This window comes from Callionymus lyra, chromosome 17 (assembly GCF_982586985.1).
Source record: "Callionymus lyra chromosome 17, fCalLyr1.hap1.1, whole genome shotgun sequence".
In the NCBI taxonomy this organism is placed as follows: Eukaryota; Metazoa; Chordata; class Actinopteri; order Syngnathiformes; family Callionymidae; genus Callionymus; species Callionymus lyra.
Genome location: NC_141834.1, coordinates 19,394,121 through 19,421,361, shown reverse-complemented (window position 1 = coordinate 19,421,361; position 27,241 = coordinate 19,394,121). Strand labels below are relative to the sequence as shown.

Sequence of the window (27,241 nt, the reverse complement as noted above, 5' to 3'; positions counted from 1 at the left end):
TCAACAGCTCGGATGTCTTTCTTTAAGGGCCTTCAACTCTTCTTTGAATATATCCGCTATCTCCTCACGGAGAGCGGCGAGAAGCTGCACTTTAAGCTTTTCAAAGTCCATCGTTTGACAATGGGTGGAATGCTCGGGGCGAGCCGGGCGCTCACGCGACTGTTGTTGAGTCGAGTTACCGCTCCTGGAGTTCTTGGTGCCCTTTCCCGACATCTTTGGTTAGCCAACGGGTTTAAAAGTGCTGGTTTAAGTCGATTTCTTCAGCGCTAATGTAACTAAATTGAAAGTTTTACTGAAAGATTTTCCTTCTCAAACACGTCCTACTCCATTGCTGGCCAAACCATGCCCCCTTATCAGCAGATTCTTGACAAGAATGTTCAAGAGTCCATTGCAAAGTTGAAGCTGCGCCATCTTTCAGGAGGACAATGATCCTAATCCACCCAGGAATTCATGCAGAAGCACAAGAACAATCTTCTGGAATCCAAGTCCCCAGAACCTTCACATCACTGAAGATATAGTGTGGATTGACCTGACAGAAGCCAAGAAAACTGACTGAACTGGAGGCGTTTCGTTCGGAGGACTGGACCGAAATACCAGCTGCCAGACTTCAGGGTCTGGTCTAGAGGCTGGTCTGGTTCCATGAGTTATAACGTGTTAAAATGAAGTTTCTGCTTCAAAACTGATGCAGTAATTTTTCTAAAGAGCGCTCAAACTTTTGCTTGCGCTTCCAGGCCAAACTTTAGTCTGTGTAGTTTGTAGTTTCTCCCCGTGTTGTTGTGGGTTTACTCTGGACACTCCGGTTTCCTCCCACAGTCCAAAAACATACAGAGGTTGATTGAGAATTTGGGGAAAATTGTCCGTAGGTATGAGTGTGTGTGTGAGTGGTTGTCCGTCTTTGTGTGTCCTGAGACAGACTGGCGTCCTGTCCAGGGTGTCCCCTGCCTGTCGCCCTATGATACTGGGATGGACTCCAGTCTCCCCGCAAACCCCCATAAGGGATAAAGAGGTAGAAACTGAATGAGTCGACAGGTTTATTTTGTGAGTAAATCGACTGATGCAAGTCACTGGTCACAGAAGTTTCTTCAGAGAAAGAAAATATGTTTTTCTTAAAGAAAAACACCTTTGAGTCGTGATAATGAAACATCAACTTTCTCTCAGAATAACAAACGTCTCGCCTCGTGTCGCATGAAAACCTCATCAATGCAAATCAAAAACCTCTCGAAGATGCAAATGGAGACTCGAGTGTCGCATCAAAGCCTCTCGTTCGTGTTGAGTCTCTCGACGGCTGCGAGTCCAGCGACCGTTTCCATCGCATTAGTTGAAGAACGAGATCCAGGATCTTCTCGAGTGGTCGTCGTGACCAGAAGGTGTTCACGACGCTCTTTGAGATGCTAAAGACGTGCGCACGAGTGTCCAGCAGGTGAAGAGGAAGTCGTGGCTCCAGGGATGGAACGAGCTGCTGATTCACACGAGTGTCCAACGAGCTGCTGATTCACACGCGTGTCCAACGAGCTGCTGATTCACACGCGTGTCCAACGAGATGCTGATTCACACAAGTCTAAAGAGCTGCTGATTCACACGCGTGTCGAACAAGCTGCTGATTCACACGCGTGTCGAACGAGCTGCTGATTCACACGCGTGTCCAACGAGATGCTGATTCACACAAGTCTAAAGAGCTTCTGATTCACACGTGTGTCGAACGAGCTGCTGATTCACACGCGTGTCCAAAGAGCTGCTGATTCACACGCGTGTCCAACGAGATGCTGATTCACACAAGTCTAAAGAGCTGCTGATTCACACGCGTGTCCAACGAGATGCTGATTCACACAAGTCTAAAGAGCTGCTGATTCACACGCGTGTTGAACGACCTGCTGATTCACACGCGTGTCCAACGAGATGCTGATTCACACAAGTCTAAAGAGCTGCTGATTCACACGCGTGTCCAAGGAGATGCTGATTCACACAAGTCTAAAGAGCTGCTGATTCACACAAGTCTAAAGAGCTGCTGATTCACACATGTGTCGAACAAGCTGCTGATTCACACACCTGTCGAATGAGCTGCTGATTCACACACGTGTCGAACGAGCTGCTGATTCACACGCGTGTCGAACGAGCTGCTGATTCACACGCGTGTCGAACGAGCTGCTGATTCACACGCGTGTCGAACGAGCTACTGATTCACATGCTTGTTGAAAGAGGTGCTGATTCCCACATGTGTCGAACGAGCTGCTGATTCACACGTGTGTCGAACAAGCTGCTGATTCACACGCTTGTCGAACGACCTGCTGATTCCCACATGTGTCGAACGACCTGCTGATTCACACACCTGTCGAACAAGCTGCTGATTCACACACCTGTCAAACGAGCTGCTGATTCACACGCGTGTCGCTTCTATAATCAGAAGAATATTGACGACCCGGCCGTCGTCCTGTAATTACTCCTTTTATTTGGAGACGCCGAGGATCAATACCTGCCTCGACACGAGAACTCTCTGAAGACGAGAGTCGTCTTGGAAGTCGATCAGAATGTGATATCGGTTCGAGGAGCTGTCGAGCGTCGCTGGGAAGATATTGATTGACAGGAGAGAGAAATGGTGTCTTTATTGTCCTCGTCCTCGTCCAGAGAAAACTGCTCTATTATCATCAATCAACTACTTAAAAGATAATTCTTCAGTAACATGGATAAGATTTCAAATATTCAGTGAGAATATAAGTTTATTTTTTATTTAAAAAAACACGTTTCTCATTCGATTGTCAATTATTATTGTTTATTGTCAAATAATTAAATATATTAAGTCAGAAAATGTTAATAGCCCGATTTGGAGGGGGAATAAAAGATTTCTTTGGGGTGTTTTGGCTACATTACAAAATAGAATAATTTTAATGAAATTATTGAAATATATACTCAAATAAAACAAGTGACTTATACTCGTATATTGAATTAAAATAAATCGTATATGAAAATGTAGTGATTAAATTGAATTAAATAAATATGTAAAAATGTAATAATTAAATTTAATTAAATAATATGTAAAAATGGAATAATTAAATTGAATTAAATAATGTGTGAAAATGTAATAATTAGATTAAATTAAATAATATGTAAAAATGTAATAATTCAATTGAATTAAATAGTTTATAAAAATGTAATAATTCAATTGAATTAAATAAATATGCAAAAATGTAATGATTAAATTGAATTAAATAAATATGTAAAAATGTAATAAATAACTTGAATTAAATAATATGTAAAAATGTAATCATTAAATTGAATTAAAATAAATACTATGTAAACATGTAATAATTAGATTAAATTAAATGAATAATACATAAAAGTGAAGTCATCAAATTTAATTATAATACATGAACATTAAACAATTCATTTGAATCAAAATCATAGATAAAAATGTCACAATTTCATTGAATTACAATAAACAATAAATGTACATTAAATGATTAAATAACTAAAGCCAGTTTAACTAAACTAATTTATTCCTTTTTTTTGTTGACTTTTTAGGAAAATGAATTACTGAACTATTATATATAAAAGCCTCAACAATCTGTTGTTAGAGTTTAAATGTTAACAAGTTCAAATAATCGTTGTTTGTATTGTAACAACTTTTAAAAAGTTGTTAATATAGATCACATGTTATTTCACTTTTGTCCAAGTCTTCTCTAGACACGGTCCACTGCTCCCTGCCTGCACTCTCTTCTTCGCCGCCCTTCATCCAAGACAATGAAAACAGAAGCAAATCCACAAATATATCCGAGGTTTTTAACTCTATTCTCTGACATGAAACAACTTGTGTTCGTCCTCGAACCGTCTCAGATAAGTTGGTTAATCCTCGCCCGGGCGGCAGCAAAGTGTAACAGGGTTTACACTATCTTGCTTTAAACCAATCAGAGCGAGCGTCTCTGCACCTGCAGCTTCACTTTGACTCTTTCAGGCTCTACAGCCTCCACAAATGTTCAGCATCAAGCAATTAACTGTGAATACTGTAAATTATAACATTTACTCTCATTTAGCGTTAACCGCCTCCGACTTTGTGGCCCTCGGCTCCTGCGGCGTCGTTCTGATTGACTCGTAATTTGAATTGCAAGAGACGTTTATTCTCCTCTGGCTTAATCAAGACTTTTTTTTCTTCTCCTTCGCCTCACAGCAGGTGTCGAAGCTTTTTCTGCAGCTCGCAGAACGAATGCATCGACGTTACTTTGAAGGCTTCATTCTGGCTGGTTTTTATAACTAGATTTAGCCTCGAAAAAGTACTTACAGTACGTAACTTAAGGAGTTTGAAGTGGCCAAAATTAACCCCCAAAACTAACTGACAGAACCTGACAATTTTCTTTTTACAATTTCTTTAATTAATCGAATTTATCCAAATATCGACTCAAAATAAGTGTAAAAATGAGTGTAAATTAAGAGCTAAAGTATGGTTACAATGGCCAATAGTTAACCCCCAAAATAATACTAACAGAAACTCATAACATCGTTTACAAGGCAAAAATGGTTCTGAGTTAAAGTCAAAGTAATAGAAACGGACTTTTAACAAGAAACAATAACAAACCACAGAATAGCACTAAAAGAAACTGTAATTGTTAAAAGGATGAAGTTTAATAATAACACTGACAGAACATTAAGTCTTTAAAAATAAAATGAAACAAATGAGCTTCAAAACAATATTGATGGAATAAATAATACAAGAGTTTGTGAAACATATTGAAAAACAATAAAAAGTCAAAATTAAACCAGCTGGGTAAAAGAGTGTTAAGATGTAAAAAGATTTTGACCCTAAATAACGCTGACAGAACTTAAACTAAAATCTGTTTACAATGCATTAGGTTTAGCCACAAAATTATACTGACAGAACATAAAGTCTAGTCCAATGGAGAAAAATTCTGTACCAAAAAAACACTGACAGAATTTCACAAAAAGCCAATTACGCTGGAAAATATTTTGACCCTAAATAATGCTGACAGAATGTAAACTTAACACAAAGTCAAGCCCCGGATTGATACTGACTTGTGTTGATTTGGACAAAACTAGGCCCCAAAACAATACTGACAGAAGGGACAGTAGTCTGTTATAGTTCAGGTTGAAGTGAGTCAGGCCTGACGAGACGATCATGACACATGGATTAATCTTCACGTCACTGATAACGAGCGTAACCTGAGCATGCTAATGCTAGCATGCTAAAGCTAACAACTTCGTTGAACCATTTTCATCACGTTAGCTCCTTATTTCCTCCTTTTATTAAAAATATATGTTTAAGTAGTTCTTTGTTATGCTAGTTCTTTATAGATACTTTTCATTTATATTTATTAGACAGAGGTTCTTTGTGGGGCTTTTTTCAAAATCAAACATTTTTATGTTGTTTTTTTCTTTCTCTTATTCTCAAAATTCCATTTTTAGTTTGATTTTGGTCTGTAAAGCTGTTTATTTTCTGTTGATTAATGTCTTTTTCTAGAGATGTTTTTGTTTTGTGTTTATTATTTTTAAATTTACAGAAATAACCTAAGATTTTGAAATGTCATGTTTTTGTGATTACATTTTCTCGTGTAGTCTATTTTTATTTTACGTTTTCTTTTTTCTTCCGATTAGTATTTTTTTTAAACACGATGGTCAAGATGACCTTTTTCTTCTAGTGATAGCTTTTAATTACCAAATTTAAATTGAATTTTGTTTTATTTTATAACTACATTTTTAAATTTCATCCCTGTTTTTTGTGTCAGTTTCTCAACCAGAGCAAGTTCTTTATATATAGATATAGACTTTACTTTATATTTTATAATAATATATGTATTATAATAGTGTTTTTTGTGTCAGTTTCTCAACCAGAGCAAGTTCTTTATATATAGATATAGACTTTACTTTATATTTTATAATAATATATGTATTATAATAGTGTTTTTTGTGTCAGTTTCTCAACCAGAGCAAGTTCTTTATATATAGATATAGACTTTACTTTATATTTTATAATAATATATGTATTATAATAGTGTTTTTTGTGTCAGTTTCTCAACCAGAGCAAGTTCTTTATATATAGATATAGACTTTACTTTATATTTTATAATAATATATGTATTATAATAGTGTTTTTTGTGTGAGACTTTTTACAGAAACAAACCTTTCATCATCAGATTTAAGATTTGTTTTTGTTTTTGTATACAAATAGTTTGACTTTATTTCAGGAACTACCAACTGTGAGCTTTAAAAATCAATAAAATACAAATATTTCAAGGACAAAGCTTTAATATGGTTTTAAATAAACATTTGCTGTAAATCTCTTCTCTTTGGTTCGCAAACATTTTTGGTGTTTTTTGTCTCGACTACGGTTTCAACACAACCACACAACACAACCACACAGTGGGAAACGACAACACATCTGAGCAGATGTTGTGATCGTCAGGACGACGAGTCGATCAGCAGAAGTCAGACACAGATTCATGAACCAGAGCGTTGTGAGGACCTGCACGACTGCCCCCCCCCCTCACACCAACACACTACAGTGTAATTACAAACGGGGTCCGGAGGCGACGATGACTCGCTCGTAACACTCGGCTCGGCTTTCGTCGCACACACGCCGCATGTTTTCCCAGAAACCCTTGGACTCGTGACAACACACTCGACTTCCTGATCACACTCTGACGCAGCAGCATCTCGGAGACGTACTGTTTGTTCATATGTTTGCGTCACATGATGGTCGACACGGAAGCTTTGGGTTCAAATAAGTGAGTAGGATCAAGAATATTTATGTTAAATGAGTTAAAAATCAGACAAAATATAAATATATCACATAAAAAAATGACAAAATCCTGAAACAAATGCACAAACCTTTAATAAAAATATATTAATATGTTAATTATTGTTCTTTATATATGTTAGTTAATTGTTAATTCTATAATTATATTAAAGTTGATACGTTTTATAAAGTTGGCAAAGATCAATTGCCAGTATTTTTCAAAACTGCAAGTCATTTGTCAATTTTTAATTTGTTTATTGCTATTTGTGTTAAAAATAAAACAAGTTATATTTTTAAGATTACATTTAAAACATTAAACCTTTGATAGTTTGACTTTGAATCTGATATTTTTAACAAGTTTTAAAAAGGTGTTCAAGGTTTTTGTTTTTATTTCACAATTTGGTTATTTTTTCATCCAAAATGCAAAAAAAGTAAAGATACGATCAAAACGCAAATATATAAACTTTCGACAAGTAAACGTGTCCGTATGAAGTAAACGTGTCCGTATGAAGTAAACGTGTCCGTATGAAGTAAATGTGTCCGTTTGAAGAAAACACGTACATATGAAGTAAATGTGTCCATATGAAGTAAATGCGTTCTATGGCGTAAACACGTACATATGAAGTAAATGCGTTCTATGAAGTAAACACGTACATATGAAGTAAACGTGTCCGTATGAAGTAAACGCGTTCTATGAAGTAAACGCGTCCATATGAAGTAAATGTGTCCATATGAAGTAAACGCGTTCTATGAAGTAAACACGTACATATGAAGTAAACGTGTCCGTATGAAGTAAACGCGTTCTATGAAGTAAACGCGTCCATATGAAGTAAACGTGTCCGTATGAAGTAAATGCGTTCTATGAAGTAAACGCGTCCATATGAAGTAAATGTGTCCATATGAAGTAAATGTGTTCTATGAAGTAAACACGTACATATGAAGTAAATGTGTCCATATGAAGTAAACGTGTCCGTATGAAGAAAACACGTACATATGAAGTAAATGTGTCCATATGAAGTAAATGCGTTCTATGAAGTAAACGTGTCAGTATGAAGAAAACACGTACATATGAAGTAAATGTGTCCATATGAAGTAAATGCGTTCTATGAAGTAAACGCGTCCATATGAAGTAAATGTGTCCATATGAAGTAAATGTGTTCTATGAAGTAAACACGTACATATGAAGTAAATGTGTCCATATGAAGTAAACGTGTCCGTATGAAGAAAACACGTACATATGAAGTAAATGTGTCCATATGAAGTAAACGTGTCCGTATGAAGTAAACACGTACATATGAAGTTAATGTGTCCATATGAAGTAAACGTGTCCGTATGAAGAAAACACGTACATATGAAGTAAACGTGTCCGTATGAAGAAAACACGTACATATGAAGTAAATGCGTTCTATGACGTAAACACGTACATATGAAGTAAATGTGTCCATATGAAGTAAATGCGTTCTATGAAGTAAACACGTACATATGAAGTAAACGTGTCCGTATGAAGTAAACGCGTTCTATGAAGTTAACACGTCAGTATGAAGTAAATGTGTCCATATGAAGTAAATGCGTTCTATGAAGTAAACACGTACATATGAAGTAAATGTGTCCATATGAAGTAAACGCGTTCTATGAAGTAAACACGTACATATGAAGTAAATGTGTCCATATGAAGTAAACGCGTTCTATGAAGTAAACACGTACATATGAAGTAAATGCGTTCTATGAAGTAAACACGTACATTTGAAGTAAATGTGTCCATATGAAGTAAATGCGTTCTATGAAGTAAACACGTACATATGAAGTAAATGTGTCCATATGAAGTAAATGCGTTCTATGAAGTAAACACGTACATATGAAGTAAATGTGTCCATATGAAGTAAACGCATTCTATGAAGTAAACACGTACATATGAAGTAAATGCGTTCTATGAAGTAAACACGTACATATGAAGTAAATGTGTCCATATGAAGTAAATGCGTTCTATGAAGTAAACACGTACATATGAAGTAAATGTGTCCATATGAAGTAAACGCGTTCTATGAAGTAAACACGTACATATGAAGTAAATGTGTCCATATGAAGTAAACGCGTTCTATGAAGTAAACACGTACATATGAAGTAAATGCGTTCTATGAAGTAAACACGTACATATGAAGTAAACGTGTCCGTATGAAGTAAACGCGTTCTATGAAGTTAACACGTCAGTATGAAGTAAATGTGTCCATATGAAGTAAATGCGTTCTATGAAGTAAACACGTACATATGAAGTAAATGTGTCCATATGAAGTAAACGCGTTCTATGAAGTAAACACGTACATATGAAGTAAATGCGTTCTATGAAGTAAACACGTACATATGAAGTAAATGTGTCCATATGAAGTAAACGCGTTCTATGAAGTAAACGCGTCCATATGAAGTAAATGTGTCAACAAAAAATAAAATAAAAATTGTTGAAATTCATTCAAAAATCTGATCTGATTGATAAAAATTGATGATTATTATTATTATTTTTTAATTTTCATTGTCTCACTAAATATGTATTCTGGCCACACAAGTGTCTGATGCAACAGCTCTTTAAACTTCTTCATAATAGTTCCTTTAAATCGTCAATACGTCACTGTGGAGGAAGGATTGACTCCACACGGTTCTCATTCCTGGGAGTCAAAGGCATCGTTGTGTGTCGACCATTGATATGATCTGATTATTTAGTAGCTGCTGAGGTTGTGGTTGTTCCTCCGTGTTTTGTTTTTCGTCTTTACTAACTTTGGATGCAGGAAGTGTGTATTGTTGCCATGGAAACCACACAGACTGGTAGTTGAAGTGACATCTTCAGTGATGCACTGATGTTGTGCTCATGTGATAATACTCTCAACGTCTTATTGACCTACAACAGTATCTACGTTGTGTATAAATCACCTTAAAGTAGTTATTGAGCCACTGCATTACAGACGTGACGGATCAAAAGTTCTGACGCTAGAAACTAGTTTGTTGCTTCTAGTGTTATTTTGGGGAAAATGTGTCCGTTTATAAAAGCTTCATTTTAGCTTTTGCCATGATTATTTTGTGGCTAAATATTTTAAATAAAAACAATTATGTGAGATTCTCTCAGTGTTATTTTAAGGCTAAATTTGTACATTTAAAAAAAAAAAAACGTTATGTTAGCTTCCGACAGTTTTTATTTTTAGGCAAAATGTTGTCCTTCAAAAAACTGTGAGCTTCTGTCAATATTTTTTAGTTGTTTTTTTTTGACAATAAGACTTGATAGTTATCTAAGCATGTCACTTCCGCTTCCGGTGAGCCTTTGATCGGCTGCTTGAAACGTAAGCTCCTGCAATAATTGCCAAAAACAGTCGTTTTAACGACTACTTGTCCGGATATTATGCTCATATCACTTAAGATATGTCTCAAGCATCTCGGATCTATGATCGTGATGCTCTTTTCAACATCAGAGAGTCGATGGAGGACTTCACTCGCGACCGTTACCAACGTCCGGTGAACGTGTTTCCGGCTCCGCTTCTCATCGACTCGGACTCTGTGGAATATCGTTTGATCTCTCGAGTACCGGGCGATTTCCACAAGGGATCGAGTCGGGCTGGAGTTCAGGTCAGGATGAGACGTGCAGTTGCGATCGCTCGGAACAACTCTGACGTCATCGAACGTCATCGGTGTTTGATCGACATCCCTCTCACTGTGTGTGACGACACATCAGCGCTGCCGTCTGTCCAGACCTCAATGAAAGGTGGTAAGATTTTTTCATTTCCTCTCTTTAATTCGACTTTTACAACCGAGTTGAACTTCAGTGACAGCTGGTACCCACGTGACCGCTGTTCGCTTCAAAAGATCCCGCTCTGCGCGCCTGTCAGTGACGTCGTCAGTGACGTCATCGGTGCTGAATGTGGGACTTCTTAATGTTCGCTCCATTACTAATAAATCCTTTATTCTTAATGATCTTTTCACAAGAGTTAATTTGGATTTATTATGTCTTTCTGAGACTTGGCAGAGAGAGGAAGAGTTTATTCATCTGAACGAACTCTGTCCAGTAGGGAGCGCTGTCCTGGGGAAGCCTCGCCTCTCTGGTCGTGGAGGAGGTCTTGCTACTGTTTTTAGGGAGAGTTGTTCTTGCAAAGTGATTCAGACACAGGAATTCACTTCTTTTGAGTCTCAGATGATCTTGGTTGGTTCTACAAGACCTTTCTATTGTGTGTCAATCTACCGTCCGCCTGGTCCTGAGGCGGTGTTCTTGAAAGACTTTAGTGACTTCTTATCTTCCATTATTCAGATGGAATCTGTTCTTATTCTTGGAGACTTTAATCTTCATGTTGATGACGTCACATCTTGTTCTGCTAAAGAACTTTTAACTTTAACTGAAGCCTTTAATTTTGAGCAACATGTTTCTGAACCCACTCATCAAAAAGGCCACATTTTAGACTTAGTTTTTACTCTTGGCCTGAACATTTCTAATGTATCTGTACATGATGTCCATCTGAGTGATCATTCTCTTGTCTTGTTCAACCTGGACTTCATCCCTGAACCTAAGCCTTTGAAAGTTAGGTCTCAGAGGCGTGTCATCTCAGCCGATACTGCAGACAGTTTTTCTGCTATGTTTGACCGTCTTTCCTTTGATGACTGTCCAGATGTGGACAGTTTGATTCACTGTTTTACTGATCATTGTGTTGAAATACTAGATCAAGTGGCACCTGTTAAATCGAACTTGAAAATTCAGAAAAAACGGTGCCCTTGGACAAATGAAGATCTCCTGAGTCTGAAGAGACTTTGTCGAAAGACTGAGCGTCTCTGGAAGTCTACTAAACTTGAGGTGCACAGACTTCACCTCAGGGATCTGTTGACTTCTTACAATGAGATGGTAGAAACTGCTAGATCTGATTACATCAGAAAACTGGTAGCAGCAAATAGGAAAAACCCCAAAGTTTTGTTTGACACGATTAATTCTCTCGTGTCTCCTGCTCCTCAAATCACGCCGGTCTTCTGTGAAGCTGACAGCAATGCATTGTTGAGATTTTTCATTGACAAAATTAAATTGATCAAAGAGAAAATCTCTCCCCCTTTGTTGGGAACCCCTACTGTCTCTGAGCCCCTCTCCTCCTCTTGGTCTTCCTTCACTGCTGTATCTTTGGGTGATATTTCAGCACTAGTGAACAAGATGAAACCCTCCTCTTGCTCAGATGACGTCCTTCCTTGTAGGCTTTTTATCAAAGTATTTGATGTAATTGGCCCCTGGGTTACCAATATGGTGAACCTCTCCCTTTCCACAGGGGTTTTTCCCAATGCATTTAAACATGCCATTGTGGAGCCTCTGCTCAAAAAACCAGGCTTAGACCCAACTGACCTCAGTAATTTCAGGCCTATTTCTAAGCTCCCTTTCTTGTCCAAGATCTTGGAGAAGGTGGTGTCCGAGCAGCTGTCTTTGTTCTTGGATCAGAGCGACATCCATGAGAAGTTTCAGTCTGGCTTCCGTAAACATCACTCTACGGAGACAGCTTTACTGAAAGTGTCCAGTGACATCATGATGTCGGCTGACTCGGGTAAATTCACTGTTCTGGTTCTCTTGGATCTGTCGTCAGCCTTTGACACAGTTGATCACCAGATCCTGCTGAGAAGACTAAGGGATGAAGTGGGACTGTCTGGTTCTGTGTTAGAATGGTTCTCATCTTACCTTTCTGGGCGCAGTTTTAGTGTATCTGCCAATCAAATGAGGTCTGAATCGGCAGATCTGTTGTGTGGAGTCCCTCAAGGTTCTGTTCTGGGTCCTTTATTGTTTTTGCTGTACTTGATTCCCCTTGGTAAAATCATTCAGAGATTTCCAGATGTTTCTTATCACATTTTTGCTGATGACATCCAGCTCTACTGCTCTTTTGACCCAACTGAGCCCCAAAGGCTGAACAGCTTAGTCAATTGTTTGCTAGAAATCAAACAATGAGTGAAAACACTTTACAGCTTAATGTGGACAAAACTGAAACTCTGGTGATTGCTCCTGATGATACGATTCCAGGGTTGAGTCAGTACTTGGGTGACTTAGGTCAGTCTGTCAAACTGAGCCTGAGAAACCTGGGTGTTGTATTTGATAAAGACATGTCTCTTGTTCAACACTGTAGAAAACTGACCAGAAACTGTTTCCTTCAACTGAGAAAAATCTCTAAACTTAGGAAAATGCTGTCACAACATGATCTGGAGCTTGTAATCCATGCGTTTGTTTCTTCTCGTCTGGACTATTGTAACAGTTTGTTTTCATGTCTTAACAAGAAGGAGCTGTCTCGCCTGCAGTTGATTCAGAACTCTGCAGCGAGAATTCTGACCCGCTCTAGTAGAAGAACTCACATTTCTCCGGTCCTTAAAACTCTTCACTGGCTTCCAGTTTCTTTCAGGATCAACTTTAAAATTCTGGTTCTTACTTTCAGAGCTATTCATGGTCAGGCTCCTCCTTACATCACTGATCTGATCCAGCCTTACACCCCAGCTCGGGCTCTGAGGTCTGTGGATCAGAATCTACTTATGGTTCCACGCACACGGCACAGACCAGAGGAGAGAAATCTTTTCAGGCTGTTGCTCCTAAGCTTTGGAACGATCTTCCTCTCTCTTTGCGCTTGATGGAGTCTACTGACTCCTTTAAGAAACATCTTAAGACGTTTCTATTTGTTCAGGCTTTTCCTTGAATTTCTCGAACTCCTGTGTTGTTCTCGGTGTTGTCTTGATCTTTGAAGTATGTACTGTTTTGAGTATTGTTTTGATTGTTAAAGCGCTTTGTGACCCTGGTCTCGAAAAGCGCTATATAAATATATATTACTTACTTACTTACTATTACTATGTGTCAGTTATATTTAGGGATAATATTTTTTAATTTTTACTGACTTTACATTCTGTTCTGCCAGAATTATTTAGGGATACATTTTGACAAGTTGTGAGACACTTATCATTGCGTTCTGCAAGTATAATCGTGGGTTTTAATTGCAGTCATTATAAATGACTGTTGTGGTAAAAGAAAACAGACTATAAAAAGACCGTTCTGTCAGTATTGTTTTGGGGCCTAGTTTTGTCCAATTTCCACAGGCTTTATCTCACCATATGTTATTATCAATCCTCGGCTTGACTCGCGTGAACAGATTGTAGTTTAGGACACATGTCGACACACACTAGAAAACACACTTAACAAGAATCATGTCGATGGAAGTGACGCTCGTTCACGAGATGAAAGAGTAGAAACTGCTTCAGCGGCAGCTATAGAAGTATTTACACTTCATTGTAAACATGAAGCTTCAAGAGCATCATTAAGAGGATCTTGATCAAGACCCGACTGAATTATTCATGGCCTCGTTTTTTCATTTGTCTTGATCACAGAACTCGTCAAGTCCATGTATTTTTCATTAGAATCTCAGAGAAGAAAACGTGTCCGTATGAAGTAAACTTGTCAATATGAAGTAAACATGTCCGTATGAAGTAAACGTGTCCATATGAAGTAAACGTGTCCATATGAAGTAAACGTGTCCGTATGAAGTAAACTTGTCAATATGAAGTAAACATGTCCGTATGAAGTAAACGTGTCCGTATGAAGTAAACGTGTCCGTATGAAGTAAACTTGTCCGTATGAAGTAAACGTGTCCGTATGAAGTAAACATGTCCGTATGAAGTAAACGTGTCCGTATGAAGTAAACTTGTCAATATGAAGAAAACACGTACATATGAAGTAAATGTGTACATATGAAGTAAACGCGTTCTATGAAGTAAACACGTTCTATGAAGTAAACACGTACATATGAGGTAAACGTGTACATATGAAGTAAACGCGTTCTATGAAGTAAACGCGTTCTATGAAGTAAACGCGTTCTATGAAGTAAACACGTACATATGAGGTAAACGTGTACATATGAAGTAAACGCGTTCTATGAAGTAAACACATACATATGAAGTAAACGCGTCCATATGAAGTAAACGTGTCTGTATGAAGAAAACACGTACATATGAGGTAAATGTGTACATATGAAGTAAACGCGTTCTATGAAGTAAACGCGTCCATATGAAGTAAACGCGTCCATATGAAGTAAACGTGTCTGTATGAAGTAAACACGTCCATATGAAGTAAATGTGTACATATGAAGTAAACGCGTTCTATGAAGTAAACGCGTTCTTTGAAGAAAACACGTACATATGAGGTAAACGTGTACATATGAAGTAAACGCGTTCTATGAAGTAAACACGTACATATGAAGTAAACGCGTCCATATGAAGTAAACGTGTCTGTATGAAGAAAACACGTACATATGAAGTAAATGTGTCCATATGAATTAAATGCGTTCTATGAAGTAAACACGTACATATGAAGTAAACGTGTCCGTATGAAGTAAACGTGTCCGTATGAAGTAAACACGTCCATTTGAAGTAAACGCGTTCTATGAAGTAAACGCGTCCATATGAAGTAAACACGTCCATTTGAAGTAAACGCGTTCTATGAAGTAAACGTGTCCATATGAAATAAACGTGTCCGTATGAAGTAAACACGTCCATTTGAAGTAAACGCGTTCTATGAAGTAAACGCGTCCATATGAAGTAAACGCGTCCATATGAAGTAAACACGTACATATGAAGTAAACGCGTCCATATGAAGTTAACGTGTCTGTATGAAGAAAACACGTACATATGAAGTAAATGTGTCCATATGAATTAAATGCGTTCTATGAAGTAAACACGTACATATGAAGTAAACGTGTCCGTATGAAGTAAACACGTCCATTTGAAGTAAACGCGTTCTATGAAGTAAACGTGTCCATATGAAGTAAACGCGTCCATATGAAGTAATTGTGTCCATATGAAGTAAACGCGTTCTATAAAGTAAACACGTACACATGAAGTAAACGTGTCCGTATGAAGTAAACGTGTCCGTATGAAGTAAACACGTCCATTTGAAGTAAACACGTTCTATGAAGTAAACGTGTCCATATGAAGTAAACGCGTCCATATGAAGTAAATGTGTCCATATGAAGTAAACGCGTTCTATGAAGTAAACACGTACACATGAAGTAAACGTGTCCGTATGAAGTAAACGTGTCCGTATGAAGTAAACACGTCCATTTGAAGTAAACGCGTTCTATGAAGTAAACGTGTCCATATGAAGTAAACGTGTCCGTATGAAGTAAACACGTCCATTTGAAGTAAACGCGTTCTATGAAGTAAACGTGTCAATATGAAGTAAACGCGTCCATATGAAGTAAACGTGTACATATGAAGTAAATGTGTTCTATAAAGTAAACACGTCCATATGAAGTAAACGCGTCCATATGAAGTAAACGTGTACATATGAAGTAAATGTGTTCTATAAAGTAAACATGTCCATATGAAGTAAATGTGTCCATATGAAGTAAACGCATTCTATGAAGTAAACACGTACATATGAAGTAAACGCGTCCGTATGAAGTAAACGTGTCCGTATGAAGTAAACACGTCCATTTGAAGTAAACGCGTTCTATGAAGTAAACGTGTCCATATGAAGTAAACACGTCCATTTGAAGTAAACGCGTTCTATGAAGTAAACGTGTCCGTATGAAGTAAACACGTCCATTTGAAGTAAACGCGTTCTATGAAGTAAACGTGTCCATATGAAGTAAACGCGTCCATATGAAGTAAACGTGTCCATATGAAGTAAACGTGTTCTATAAAGTAAACACGTCCATATGAAGTAAACACGTCCATATGAAGTAAACGCGTCTATATGAAGTAAACGCTTTCTATGAAGTAAACACGTCAGTATGAAGTATGAATGGATGGAGAAGTAAATCCATAATAGGAAGTATGAACGGACGGAGAGATTGATTCTCTGCTTCTGATGGAGGCGACAGAGACGGATGTTGCTGCCCTTTAATTGCTGGTGGGAGTAAATTATAACGTGATTTCACGTGTTGTTTATTTTGCCTTTTTCTATTGTTATCTGAACAAGAATTTTCTTCTTCTCTCCATCATCCTGATGCTCGTTCTGACGTCTTATGTTCCGTTCAACGTTTCCTGTCTCGTGTTTTTAAGGTTTTCCGTTCCTCGCCTCAGCGTAGGCGACTCTTTGTCTGCGTGACGCGAGGATTCATCAGGAATCACCAGTCGTTGTGTCGTGAGTCGTGATCCACGTTTGAGTCTAGATCTCACTCTAAGATCATGATTTCGTTTTTCATTCTTTCTTCAAATAAAATTCATGTCGATTAAAAGACGCTTAAAAACACTGTAACTAAATAAAAATACACTATGAAGTTCCATCTCTTTACAAAGGACACACTATAGGAGAAAACCTAGAAAGACACAAAAAAAATGAAACAAATGAAATGAAAACGTCAAATGATGAGTTGAAATAAATTGGTTGCAAAAGCTATAATTGGACGAAAGAGAAAATTGTCATGTCTAAAAAAGAAGTGAAGAAAAAAGTAACAAAAGTTGACGACGTGAACAAATTTTTATCACTTAATCACAACATTTCTTTTAAACTTTCAAAAGAAAAAAATGATTTTCTTTTCTTTTAAAATCCAAACACTTTTCTTAACTACAGAAATTATTTTTATACGTTTGTTTTATGTCAAAAAGTTGGAAAACAAATCTTAAAGGAAAAGAACAAAAAAAGAAACAGAAAAAAATACTGTCTAATAATTGAAAGTATATATGAAGAACAAGCTCTGAAAAAACATTGTGACCAAAAAAACTGCGAAATAAAGTAAACTCTGATAAAGAAATTCTATACAATTTGAAAACAAAAAAAACCCCAACTTTTTTGGGGGGTAAAAACAAACAAATTATATTAAATTATTTAATAAAAAATAAAAGTCATGGAAGTAATGGTAGAAAATCTAACATGTGGTAAAAACAACAATAAAGATAATTTAAAAATAAACAGTAGAAAATGATGCCAACAAAATTTTCAAAAGTTTAAAAAAGAGACACCAGGAGTCGGCGAGGAAACTTACAGCAAAAACAGGTAGAAGAATAAAAAGAAAGAGGTAGAGTCTCTGACCCTTGATAACGGCGTCTGCAGGTCAAGTTGGATGAATCCGTGTGAACGTTCATCATCTTCTCCGCGTGTCCTCGCCCTCCTTCGACCTCACGTCAAATAAAACATTCCTGGACGTCGACCGCGAGCACGATTGAGGAATAAATCACTTCTGGAATTCTTACATAAACAAAAATAAAACCCACATCTCATTAACTTGATTTTATTCAAGAAAAAATGATGTATTCTCCAGTGGCCCCCAGGACCCCGACATCATAACTCACTCCCTTAGTATCGAGTGTCCATCGATCGCGTCGTGCGCACGAGCGAGCCAGTCTTATTTATCTTCGCGTCCAGGAGCCCGACTCGCTCGCTCGGACCAATAAAGACCCTCGCGCCCTGGTCACGCTCGGCTCACGATCCTAATCGGCCCCTCGTAAGATAATCACATCTGGACTCCCGCGAGGCTCCGCCCACTCCGGCGCCACATGGCTCGCGACCAGAAGATACAATCTGAGAACGGATACACAAGATGGTGAAAGCACTTTGAATGGTTCTCTGAGCGACGGAACACGAGCTGGATAAGGCGTCAGTCGGTGAACACGGCGAACACCGACTCCTAGCTAACCACGAGAACAGCATCGTGAATACACTATTTACAGCTGTACAATATCCACCAGATGTTTCACGACATGCATTTCTTCGACCGCGTGACGTGCAGAAATCTTCTATTTTTAGAGATTCTTTATTGACTAAAGCCTCCGTCGGACATTAATAATTGAACAGGATCTTAAAGGGATGGAGGCTGTCGGATTGATCGAGTGCTCGCCAAGTGTCGCTTTATTAGCATGTAAAGTAGCGCGAACGTGAACCCGTCGTCAGATGGACGGCTCGGCACTTCGGTTACCTTCCTGGTGGGGAATCTATCCCAGCTACCCGGGGTTAATGGTTAGACACCCGGAGCCATCACTAGTTAGCCCGGCTCTGAGTAGATTTCACGAACTCGTCTCTATAATAAACTATTATAAGTTCAGGCTTTTCCTTGAATTTCTGGAACTCCTGTGTTGTTCTCAGTGTTATCTTAACCTTTAAAGTATATACTTTATTGAATATTGTTTTGATTGTTTAAGCGCTTTGTGACCCTGGTCTGGAATAGAGCTATATAAATAAATATTACTTACTTACTTACATTTTGAAGATTGTTATCAATAAAAATTAACTGTAACATAAGCTTTTTTTTTTTACCAATATGCGAACTGTTGATGCTAACCTTTGAATGAGATAACTCTTGGCGTCATATTTGGCCCCCGCTCCTTTTTAACGTATTAAAACGTGGCCCTCCTCTAAAAAGGTTTGGACAGCCCTGCCTTGAGCTCAGTGTATTTTTTGAAATGTGGGAAGAAACCGGAGACTCACGTTGGCTTGATAATCAGTTGTCTCGAGCTAGACTCTGTCACGCTAACAACTCTCAGTTTTGACCAGTTATTTAACCAAACACTGGCGGTGTCACTCAAAAGATGCTAATAATAAATGTAGCTTAAATTGTTTATTTCTACTTGTCCTTAAGAGCTGAAAAATATGTGTCGCTATTATGTTTATCAGCTCTTTGAAAGGTGCATTAGATGGCCCTCAAAACCTTAAACACTTCCTGAAACCAAAGCCTCTGATGCTACACATCAATGCTAACTTTTGGCCCCTTTTGACTAGCCTTACTCTCAGCAAGCAGTACATCGTAGTTATTTTTAGTACCTGCTCCGCTGTTGTTCAAGCGAGCCGAGCCAGAACCTACAAGGTGTTGTTCAGGGCCATTGATTTGTCAGAGAGTCATGAGCGCGACCCTCAACACAAGAAACAAACTCGCAATTAAACAGAAAACACTGCAAGAAGGAGTCCAGTATGTTGATCCCAAAGTGTCTGTGGACCAGGTCCAGATCTTGCGGGCCTGGTACCATTGTGTCAAAGGTTTGTAGGTAAGTGTAGTGTCCAGTCAAGTCGGGTGCGAAGCGTGGAAAAGCACCATTTTTTTCTCCCGGGTGGCAGATGTTCCGTAGTATTGTTCATCCGTCTCTGAAATTAAATCCATCAATACTTCACTTGAAAAAATGGTAATGAATCAAATGTCTTTAGAAAGAAAAGGAGTCGACTTATCAGCCTGACCTTGAAGGCTGGACATTTAATGATATGCCTACATTTAACCAGTCGTGGAAAAGAACAGGAACCCATTTGAGCGGTTCTGTACGTCGACTGAGAAGCATGAAGATAAAGGCAGAAACAATCTTCTACCATTTAAGAATCTGGCTGGAGGCGATAAATCGGATTATACAAACCTGTTCATGCAAATGTCTGATTAGCTAGACGCTAAAACCCACCATAGCTCATCCGTCAGAAGTTGGTTTTTTAACAAAGAAACACGAGTTTTGAAAGCGCTGAGTCAGCTCGCCCTGATGGTCCACCGTTGACGCCAGTATTATTGGCTGTCAAATCACAATAGTCTTCACCCAAAGTGCTGATGTAGGGCGCGATCCAACGGTCCGAAGACATCTGGCTGGACTCAAAAGTAGCGCTCGTGGATCTCTGAAGAGTGTTCAGTTCATTGGAGCAGAACCAGATCGGATCTGTCATCTTAAGCGTCCAAAGATGATTCACATAAACCACGTCCTGCCCTGAATCCACCCGAGCCCGGCGTCATTACATTCATTAGAAGAGAAATTATAGAGATCACGTGACTTGACACAACCATTATACTATTCCTAGGTGGCCTTGATGGGGGGGGGATCAATGTCTTGACATGTAATCCGATCGATGGGGGTCCTCGTAGACTTGCTCTTTTTGTCTAATGAGGTGAATCCCGGAATGGCCTGAAGGCCCCGGTCAGCACTAATGGCGTAATACTGCTGTCAAGGTGCATTTGTCGTCAGGAGGCGGAGCTTCAGATGCCCGTGGTGGAGAACTGCGTGACTTCAGTTTGCAAGTCGTCCTGGATGCCTCGCCCCCCCAGCTGAGCCATGCCTAGTCATGCCGGGGGTCTCTCGGTCGTTGCGGGGGCGCAGACGAAGGCAGGCTCGCGGGCGCTGTTGCGCGCCCTGGAGAAGCTGTTCTGGTCCAGGCGGGAGCGGTAGGGGAGGCAGAAGTCTCGCAGGCACCTCTTGAAGTTCTCGTCCAGGAAGGCGTAGAGCACCGGGTTCAGGCTGCTGTTGGTGTAGCCCAGGGCGATGCACAGGTGCCAGCAGGCCACCACCAGCAGGTTCTTGTGGTCGATGTCCACCATGGTCTTCACGATGATGAAGATGTGGATGGGCGTCCAGCAGATGATGAAGGCGGCCACCACCACCAGGACCATCCTGGTGATCCGCCTCATGTTCCGGTCCTTCTCCTTGGACCCGGACAGCAGGCGCACGTTCTTGAGCCGCAGGATCATCAGGCCGTAGCAGACGGTGATGACGAGGACGGGAACCATGAAGGCGAAGATGAACACGCAGATCTTCATCACCGTGTCCCAGTACCACTCCGGCTTGGGGAAGCTGAGAACACACGCTGTGGTGCCTGCGAAAGTGAAAGCAATTAGAGATCGACGGAGGGGGGTTCAGAGGGATGGGGGTGCAGTCGTGTCTTTTCATTTACGAGATCCAACGCTGGCGCTTCCAAAAAAGGAAGAAATCAATGACCACTTTTCCACAGCCGCCGTCACAATTTCCTCACCTTTGTCCGTCACCTTGGTAACGGCCATCACCATCACGGGAACCCCCACGGCCGAGGACAGGATCCAGATGCACACGTTGATGAGCTTGGCTTTGGCGGGCGTGCGGAAGTCCAGCGCCCTCACCGGGTGACAGACGGCGATGTAGCGGTCCACGCTCATCATGGTGAGCGTGAAGATGCTGGTGAACATGTTGTAGTAGTCGATGGCGATGACCACCTTGCACAGGAAGTTGCCGAAGGGCCACGTGCTCATCAGGTACTTGGCGCTCTGGAAGGGGAGGGTGCTGGTGGCCAGGGCGTCCGCCAGGGCCAGGTTGAAGATGTAGATGTTGGTGGCCGTCTTCATTTTCGTGTACCTGGCGAAAAACAAGTGGTCTTTGAAACATACTTGTCGGTGACAGGACGAGCGAGTGATCATTAAATAAAACGTCCACTGTATCCTCTCGTACTCAGTCATCGCTTTGATTATATAGTTGTGATGGACTATTAACTATTTGATAACCATATTATTTGTAAATGTCACAAAATCAAAATCCATATCACAAAAAAGGTTTGAAATTGTTATTTTGTGAGGTTTTCTTCATGATACTGTATCAGTATTAAACATGTATTCATTTTTTGTTTGTTTTTTAAATCATATTCATTGTTTTGAGTTTTTATGGTTAACAGTTCATTAAAAAATATTTTTAATAAAAATTCACATTGTTTGTTCATTTTTGTGTTTGTTCAATTTTACTTCCAGCTGCTAGATGGCAGCGGTCATTACGTCCTTCACAGCTTCAGGAACAATGAAATGAGATACCAACGATGACTGAGGACAAGAGGATACAGTGACGCCAGCAGCTTTTAAAGCTGATGTTTGGACATATTCTGGTTCCAAAACAAATGAAGGCAGTTCTGACTTCGTCAAGAGTCATGTGGTCTGTAAATACTACAACACCAGAGTCAAGTACTCGACAATACTACACATACATTCTTGTTACTACAGTATCACAATATATCGTATAATTGGCTCTCTATTGTGATAGGTATCGTGTCGCTAGATTCTTGACAATAAACATCATAGTATCGATACAATAACAAATTAACTGTGGTCCTGGCGATGACTGAGGACGAGAGGATACAGTGACTCGAGCACCTTTTAAAGCTGAGGTTTGGACATATTTTGTTTGAAAACAAATGAAAGCAGTTCTGACTTCGTCAAGAGTCATGTGGTCTGTAAATACTACAACACCAGAGTCAAGTACTCGACAATACTACACATATATACTTGTTACTACAGTATCACAATATATCCTATCGTTGACTCTGTATCGTGATATGTGTTGTGTCGCTAGATTCTTGACAATAAACATCGTAGTATCGATACAATAACAAATATACTGTGATCCTGGTGATGACTGAGGACGAGAGGATACAGTGACTCCAGCAGCTTTTAAAGCTGATGTTTGGACATATTTTGATTTTAAAACTAATTAAATCAGTAACGACTTCATCAAGAGTCATGTGGTCTGTAAATACTACAACACCAGAGTCAAGTACTCGACAATACTACACATATATACTTGTTACTACAGTATCACAATATATCCTATCGTTGACTCTGTATCGTGATATGTGTTGTGTCGCTAGATTCTTGACAATAAACATCGTAGTATCGATACAATAACAAATATACTGTGATCCTGGTGATGACTGAGGACGAGAGGATACAGTGACTCCAGCAGCTTTTAAAGCTGATGTTTGGACATATTTTGATTTTAAAACTAATTAAATCAGTAACGACTTCATCAGGAGTCTTGTGGTCTGTAAATCCTGCGACAAAGAATGTGTTAGATATTATGATATATAAACTTTTAGACTATATGTTTCTTATTATAGTATTTAAATTAAATGCACATGAATAAATGGTGCGTAGACAAGCAGTGGAACTGGTCGTAATGGTGAGCAGGACGACAGACGCATCGATCAGTCACTTGTTGCTAGGCTACGACATTGTTTTGGTGAGTGAATAACGCAGATTAGATCACAAGCGTTTTCAAAGAAGATCGAACATACGCGTCGGATGTGTGGCCAGAGTTTGGACGGACGGTCGCTGATGGATTCTCAAGAGCCCTCCTCCACCCAGACACCACGAGAGCCTTGAGATCCCATTTCTGTGATTCTCTCAAAATCACCACTTTTTTTTTTTTTTGGTTTAAATCTCACCAGGTCGACGTGAGAGAAGATTGTTTCGAGGTCTTTTGACTTCTTGGTCCATTTGGGCAAATGACAATCTCTGGAAGATTCTGATGGTTTTTTTTTGTCTGAAGCTGATGATGCTTTGATAGAAACTGCTGCGAATCTTCTGGATTGATCTGAATAAATCTTCACCACAATTCGCTTTGACTGAGATAATAGCAGTGATGAGGAGGAACTTTGGATTAAAACACGAGTTAAATGATGATTAAATCTTATTTTTATAGTTATTTATGCACAAAGTCGATCCTTAATTTTTTTTGTTTTTAGTTTTTTAATCTCAAGTTTGTCATCTCCTCGCGTGGGCGTGCGTGACGCCTCCACCTGTCAATCACCTGCCAGGGACCTCACCTCACCACCCCGAACATGACCAGCACGTTGCCCAGGAGCCCCACCACGCAGATGAGGGAGTAGAGGGCGGTGATGCACACGGCGATGACCAGGCGAGCGGCGTCCCTGCTGTCGGGCTCCCGGGTCCGGTTCCCACCCCCGGGGGGCGAGAACAGGAGCTCGTCGGAGAAGGTCGAGTTGAGAGGAGTTTCGGACGCGGAGAAATGGGCGTCGTAGTCGACCAGGGCGTCCGCGGGCAGAGTGGGGAACTCCATGGTGGGATTTGAAAATTGAAAATTTTGAAAAGAGGAAAAAAAAAAAGAGGAGCAGGAGCGCAGGTGAGCAGCTGCGGACGGAACTGAGGTGGACCGCAATTTACTAACAAGGAGCCCGAAGGATGTTCTCTCTCTCTCTCTTTCTCTCTCTCTCTCTCTCTCTCTCTCTCTCTCCCCTGCTCCGCCCCTCGCTCTCCCACTCCTCACCCGTTTCTCTCTCTCTCCCTAAGCCTTCTTATTATTTTATTATTTCTGTCATAAGTGAATTACTTCACATTATATTTGAAGTTCGCATAATATTTCAATAAATATATATATTTTAAATTCAACTTGATCTCGTGACCACGATTATTACACCCACCTGTTGCTGACTCCAGATGTACTTTTTTTTCCAACGGATATTATGTTTATATTTTCTTTACACTTTATGTATTATTTTTATAAATTAAAGTTATAGTAAAACCTTCCCTTACTTTAAATAATGGTGGGATGTGTATGTTTGTGCCCCGTCCTTGATCACGTGACCACGTTCACGCTAGTCACCTGTTGCTAACGCAAGAAGCACTTTTTCCACGAGGCAATATGTTTTTAATAATAAGTAACTTAACTACAGATAATAGTAGACGTTTTTCTAGCTTAAATAATTTGGGGGTATTTATTTATTTCTTTAAAAATAAATCCGAACTTGATCACGTGACAACACAGCCACCTGTTGCCGACGCCAGAAGCACTTTTTTTCACCATTTATTAAAAAAAAACAATATAGTTTTTTATTTAAGTTTTAATTAGTAAATTAATAAAGGTCGTAGTAGAACTTTTGTTAAGTTTAAATCATTTAGCGATTTAATAATTTATTTCCTGGAGTAGATCACGTGACCACGTTCATTACATTCACCTGTTACTGATGTCAGTCGAACTTTTTTCCACGAGGTGAATAGAACTGTAATAAAACTAATTACATATTATAGTAGATGTTTCGCTAAGTTTTAATACATGGTATTTACTTTTTTTTTCTTTTTTTAATCGGAAATTGATCACGTGACAACGTTAATTCCGATCACCTGTTGCCAATCCAAAATGCACTATTTTATTTATTTTTCCTCCAACTATGATGAAGTTCTATCACTCCAGGTAGGAAAATGACGTTTCATTGTAACCATTTATTACGGTAACGGTAATTGTATTTGACATGTTTAGCAGTTAGCTTAGCATCCGTTAGCACAGGTTGTTCGCAAAGCTAGGCTAAAAGCTAAACAACTTCATATTAAAATAATAAATATATCTCTTTCACAAGACACAAAACAACAACCTAGTACTAGATTAAATCCACATTTTCATGTTATCTATTCAGCAGGGATTTGAATTAAATAACTATACATGTATTTTCCACCAATACCATGTTATGTTATAATCTTCTGTGAGTTGAAGATGAATAAACCGTCATTTTTACTTTGGTTTCGTTTGTTATGTTTACTGATGTTATGGAATCCTATCTCCTGTGGAGAGTATTTTACAATCTCGCTCCATGTCACGTCCAAGAGAGAGAGACGAGCTAATAAATCACATCTATGGATGATTCACAGTTTCCACTTAACCCTGATGCTTGTTTCTGATGCAGGTGTCAGCGCGACCGCTGCTGAGTCTGAAGCACAACTACCAGCACATCTTCTCACTGAAAGGTACTTAAAAAGTATTTAAGCGAACATTGAAAAGTTTCTATGTAGTTTTATGTATAAGAAGAATTTATTATTTGATACTTTTGTTTTCCTTTACTAAAGAAGGTGTCAGTTTTTTTCTTTTCAGTTTAACATTTTAAAAACCATTATCAAGTATTGATGGCATCCTGTGATTGACCTTTCATGGATTGTTGTCACTGATGGTATTATTTATCTTCTTTTATTATCCAATTGACATTTTTTATTTTTATATATTTGCAGGTCGGCCTGTCTGGACGTCTGAAGCTCTTCACTGCCGACTGATGTAAAGGCTTCATCTTGAAGGTCAGATGATGATGATGATGATGATGATAATGATCGGGATGATTACATACGCCTGTGAACATAATGGTTAGCATTGATTGTGGTTCAAATCTTACCAAAGCTCTGAGGCAAGGCCTTAAAGTGATAGTTCACCCATAATCTAATTTCACTCCTTTTCTACTCACCCTCATGTCGACTAAGAGTTGGGATTCATTTCAAAATTAATCTGTTCTTTTTAGAGTTAAAGACAATAAATGTTTTTTCATTTGAATGTAGCGACTGGAGCTCAGTTGTTGTAGTCTCCTTTTATCTTCGTCCAAAAAGACACTTTAAAAACATCCAAACGCACAAGATTTGCGCCGATGGCCTGCGAGCTTCTGCAAAAGACAATCTTGAAACATCGACTCGTTTAACATTTTCCCGGAAACAATTCCCTGATGTCGAGGCTTCAATGCAAGAGGGACGTTACAGACGAGCCGTGTGGAGGTATTTGGATGTTTTTAAGAAGATGAAGACAAGTGAGCATTAAAATAATCCAACATAACTCTAAAAAGAACAGATTACTCCGTAAATAATCCCAACCCTTAGTCGACACGAGGGTGAGTAGAACATAAGTGAACCTTGGGTGAACTATCCCTTCAAGAGAAGTGGCAGGACATGAATCATGCACGACTTATTTAATTCCAGCCGTAGCGGTTTCTTCTAATAAACCTCTCCAGTTAAACCCGAGTTGTCCAATTCCGATTATCAATTTAGGGTTAATGTTTCCCTAAATAATTTAGCTCTAATATCAAAGAAGGGCTCGTATCTGTCGGCCCGGATTGTTATGATAATGCGTCTGAGAGTGAGATTCTGGCTGCGTCTAATGAGATTCTCATCTTCTGCCGTCGCTCCCTGAGGCGCTCGTCCGTCTTCCCTCTCTCTTTCTCGTCCTCCTCTCGGTGTCTGTGTGAGGGAAGCCCTCTGAAGACTGGCACCTGATACTTCCTCCACCGGCGCCTCCGTA

At 39.2% G+C, this 27,241-nt stretch overlaps 1 protein-coding gene and 1 long non-coding RNA gene across 2 annotated transcripts; one reads left to right on the top strand and one right to left on the bottom strand.

The window, feature by feature from the left end:
- Positions 1-19,847: 19,847 nt before the first annotated feature.
- oprd1b (opioid receptor, delta 1b) lies at positions 19,848-24,338 on the bottom strand. The gene is made up of 3 exons (XM_087813162.1): positions 24,003-24,338; positions 21,414-21,769; positions 19,848-21,257 (listed from the first exon to the last, which is right to left on the bottom strand). Exons 1-3 carry the CDS (start codon positions 24,254-24,256, stop codon positions 20,728-20,730), a joined length of 1,140 nt encoding a protein of 379 aa, XP_087669288.1. The 5' UTR covers positions 24,257-24,338; the 3' UTR covers positions 19,848-20,727.
- Positions 24,339-25,178: 840 nt separating this feature from the next.
- Positions 25,179-26,256, top strand: LOC148062911 (uncharacterized). Its single transcript, XR_015713622.1, has 3 exons — positions 25,179-25,387; positions 25,875-25,935; positions 26,194-26,256. It is a non-coding gene; the product is annotated as an uncharacterized LOC148062911 (long non-coding RNA).
- Positions 26,257-27,241: the final 985 nt, after the last annotated feature.

Bases quoted from the DNA above. Each gene is read 5' to 3' on its own strand.
- oprd1b (XM_087813162.1), bottom strand. From the start codon at position 24,256: ATGGAGTTCCCCACTCTGCCCGCGGACGCCCTGGTCGACTACGACGCC. The intron at 21,770-24,002 runs GTGAGGTCCCTG...GTTTTTCGCCAG, and splicing joins GTCATGTTCGGGGTGGTGAG to GTACACGAAAATGAAGACGG. The intron at 21,258-21,413 runs GTGAGGAAATTG...TCACTTTCGCAG, and splicing joins TACCAAGGTGACGGACAAAG to GCACCACAGCGTGTGTTCTC.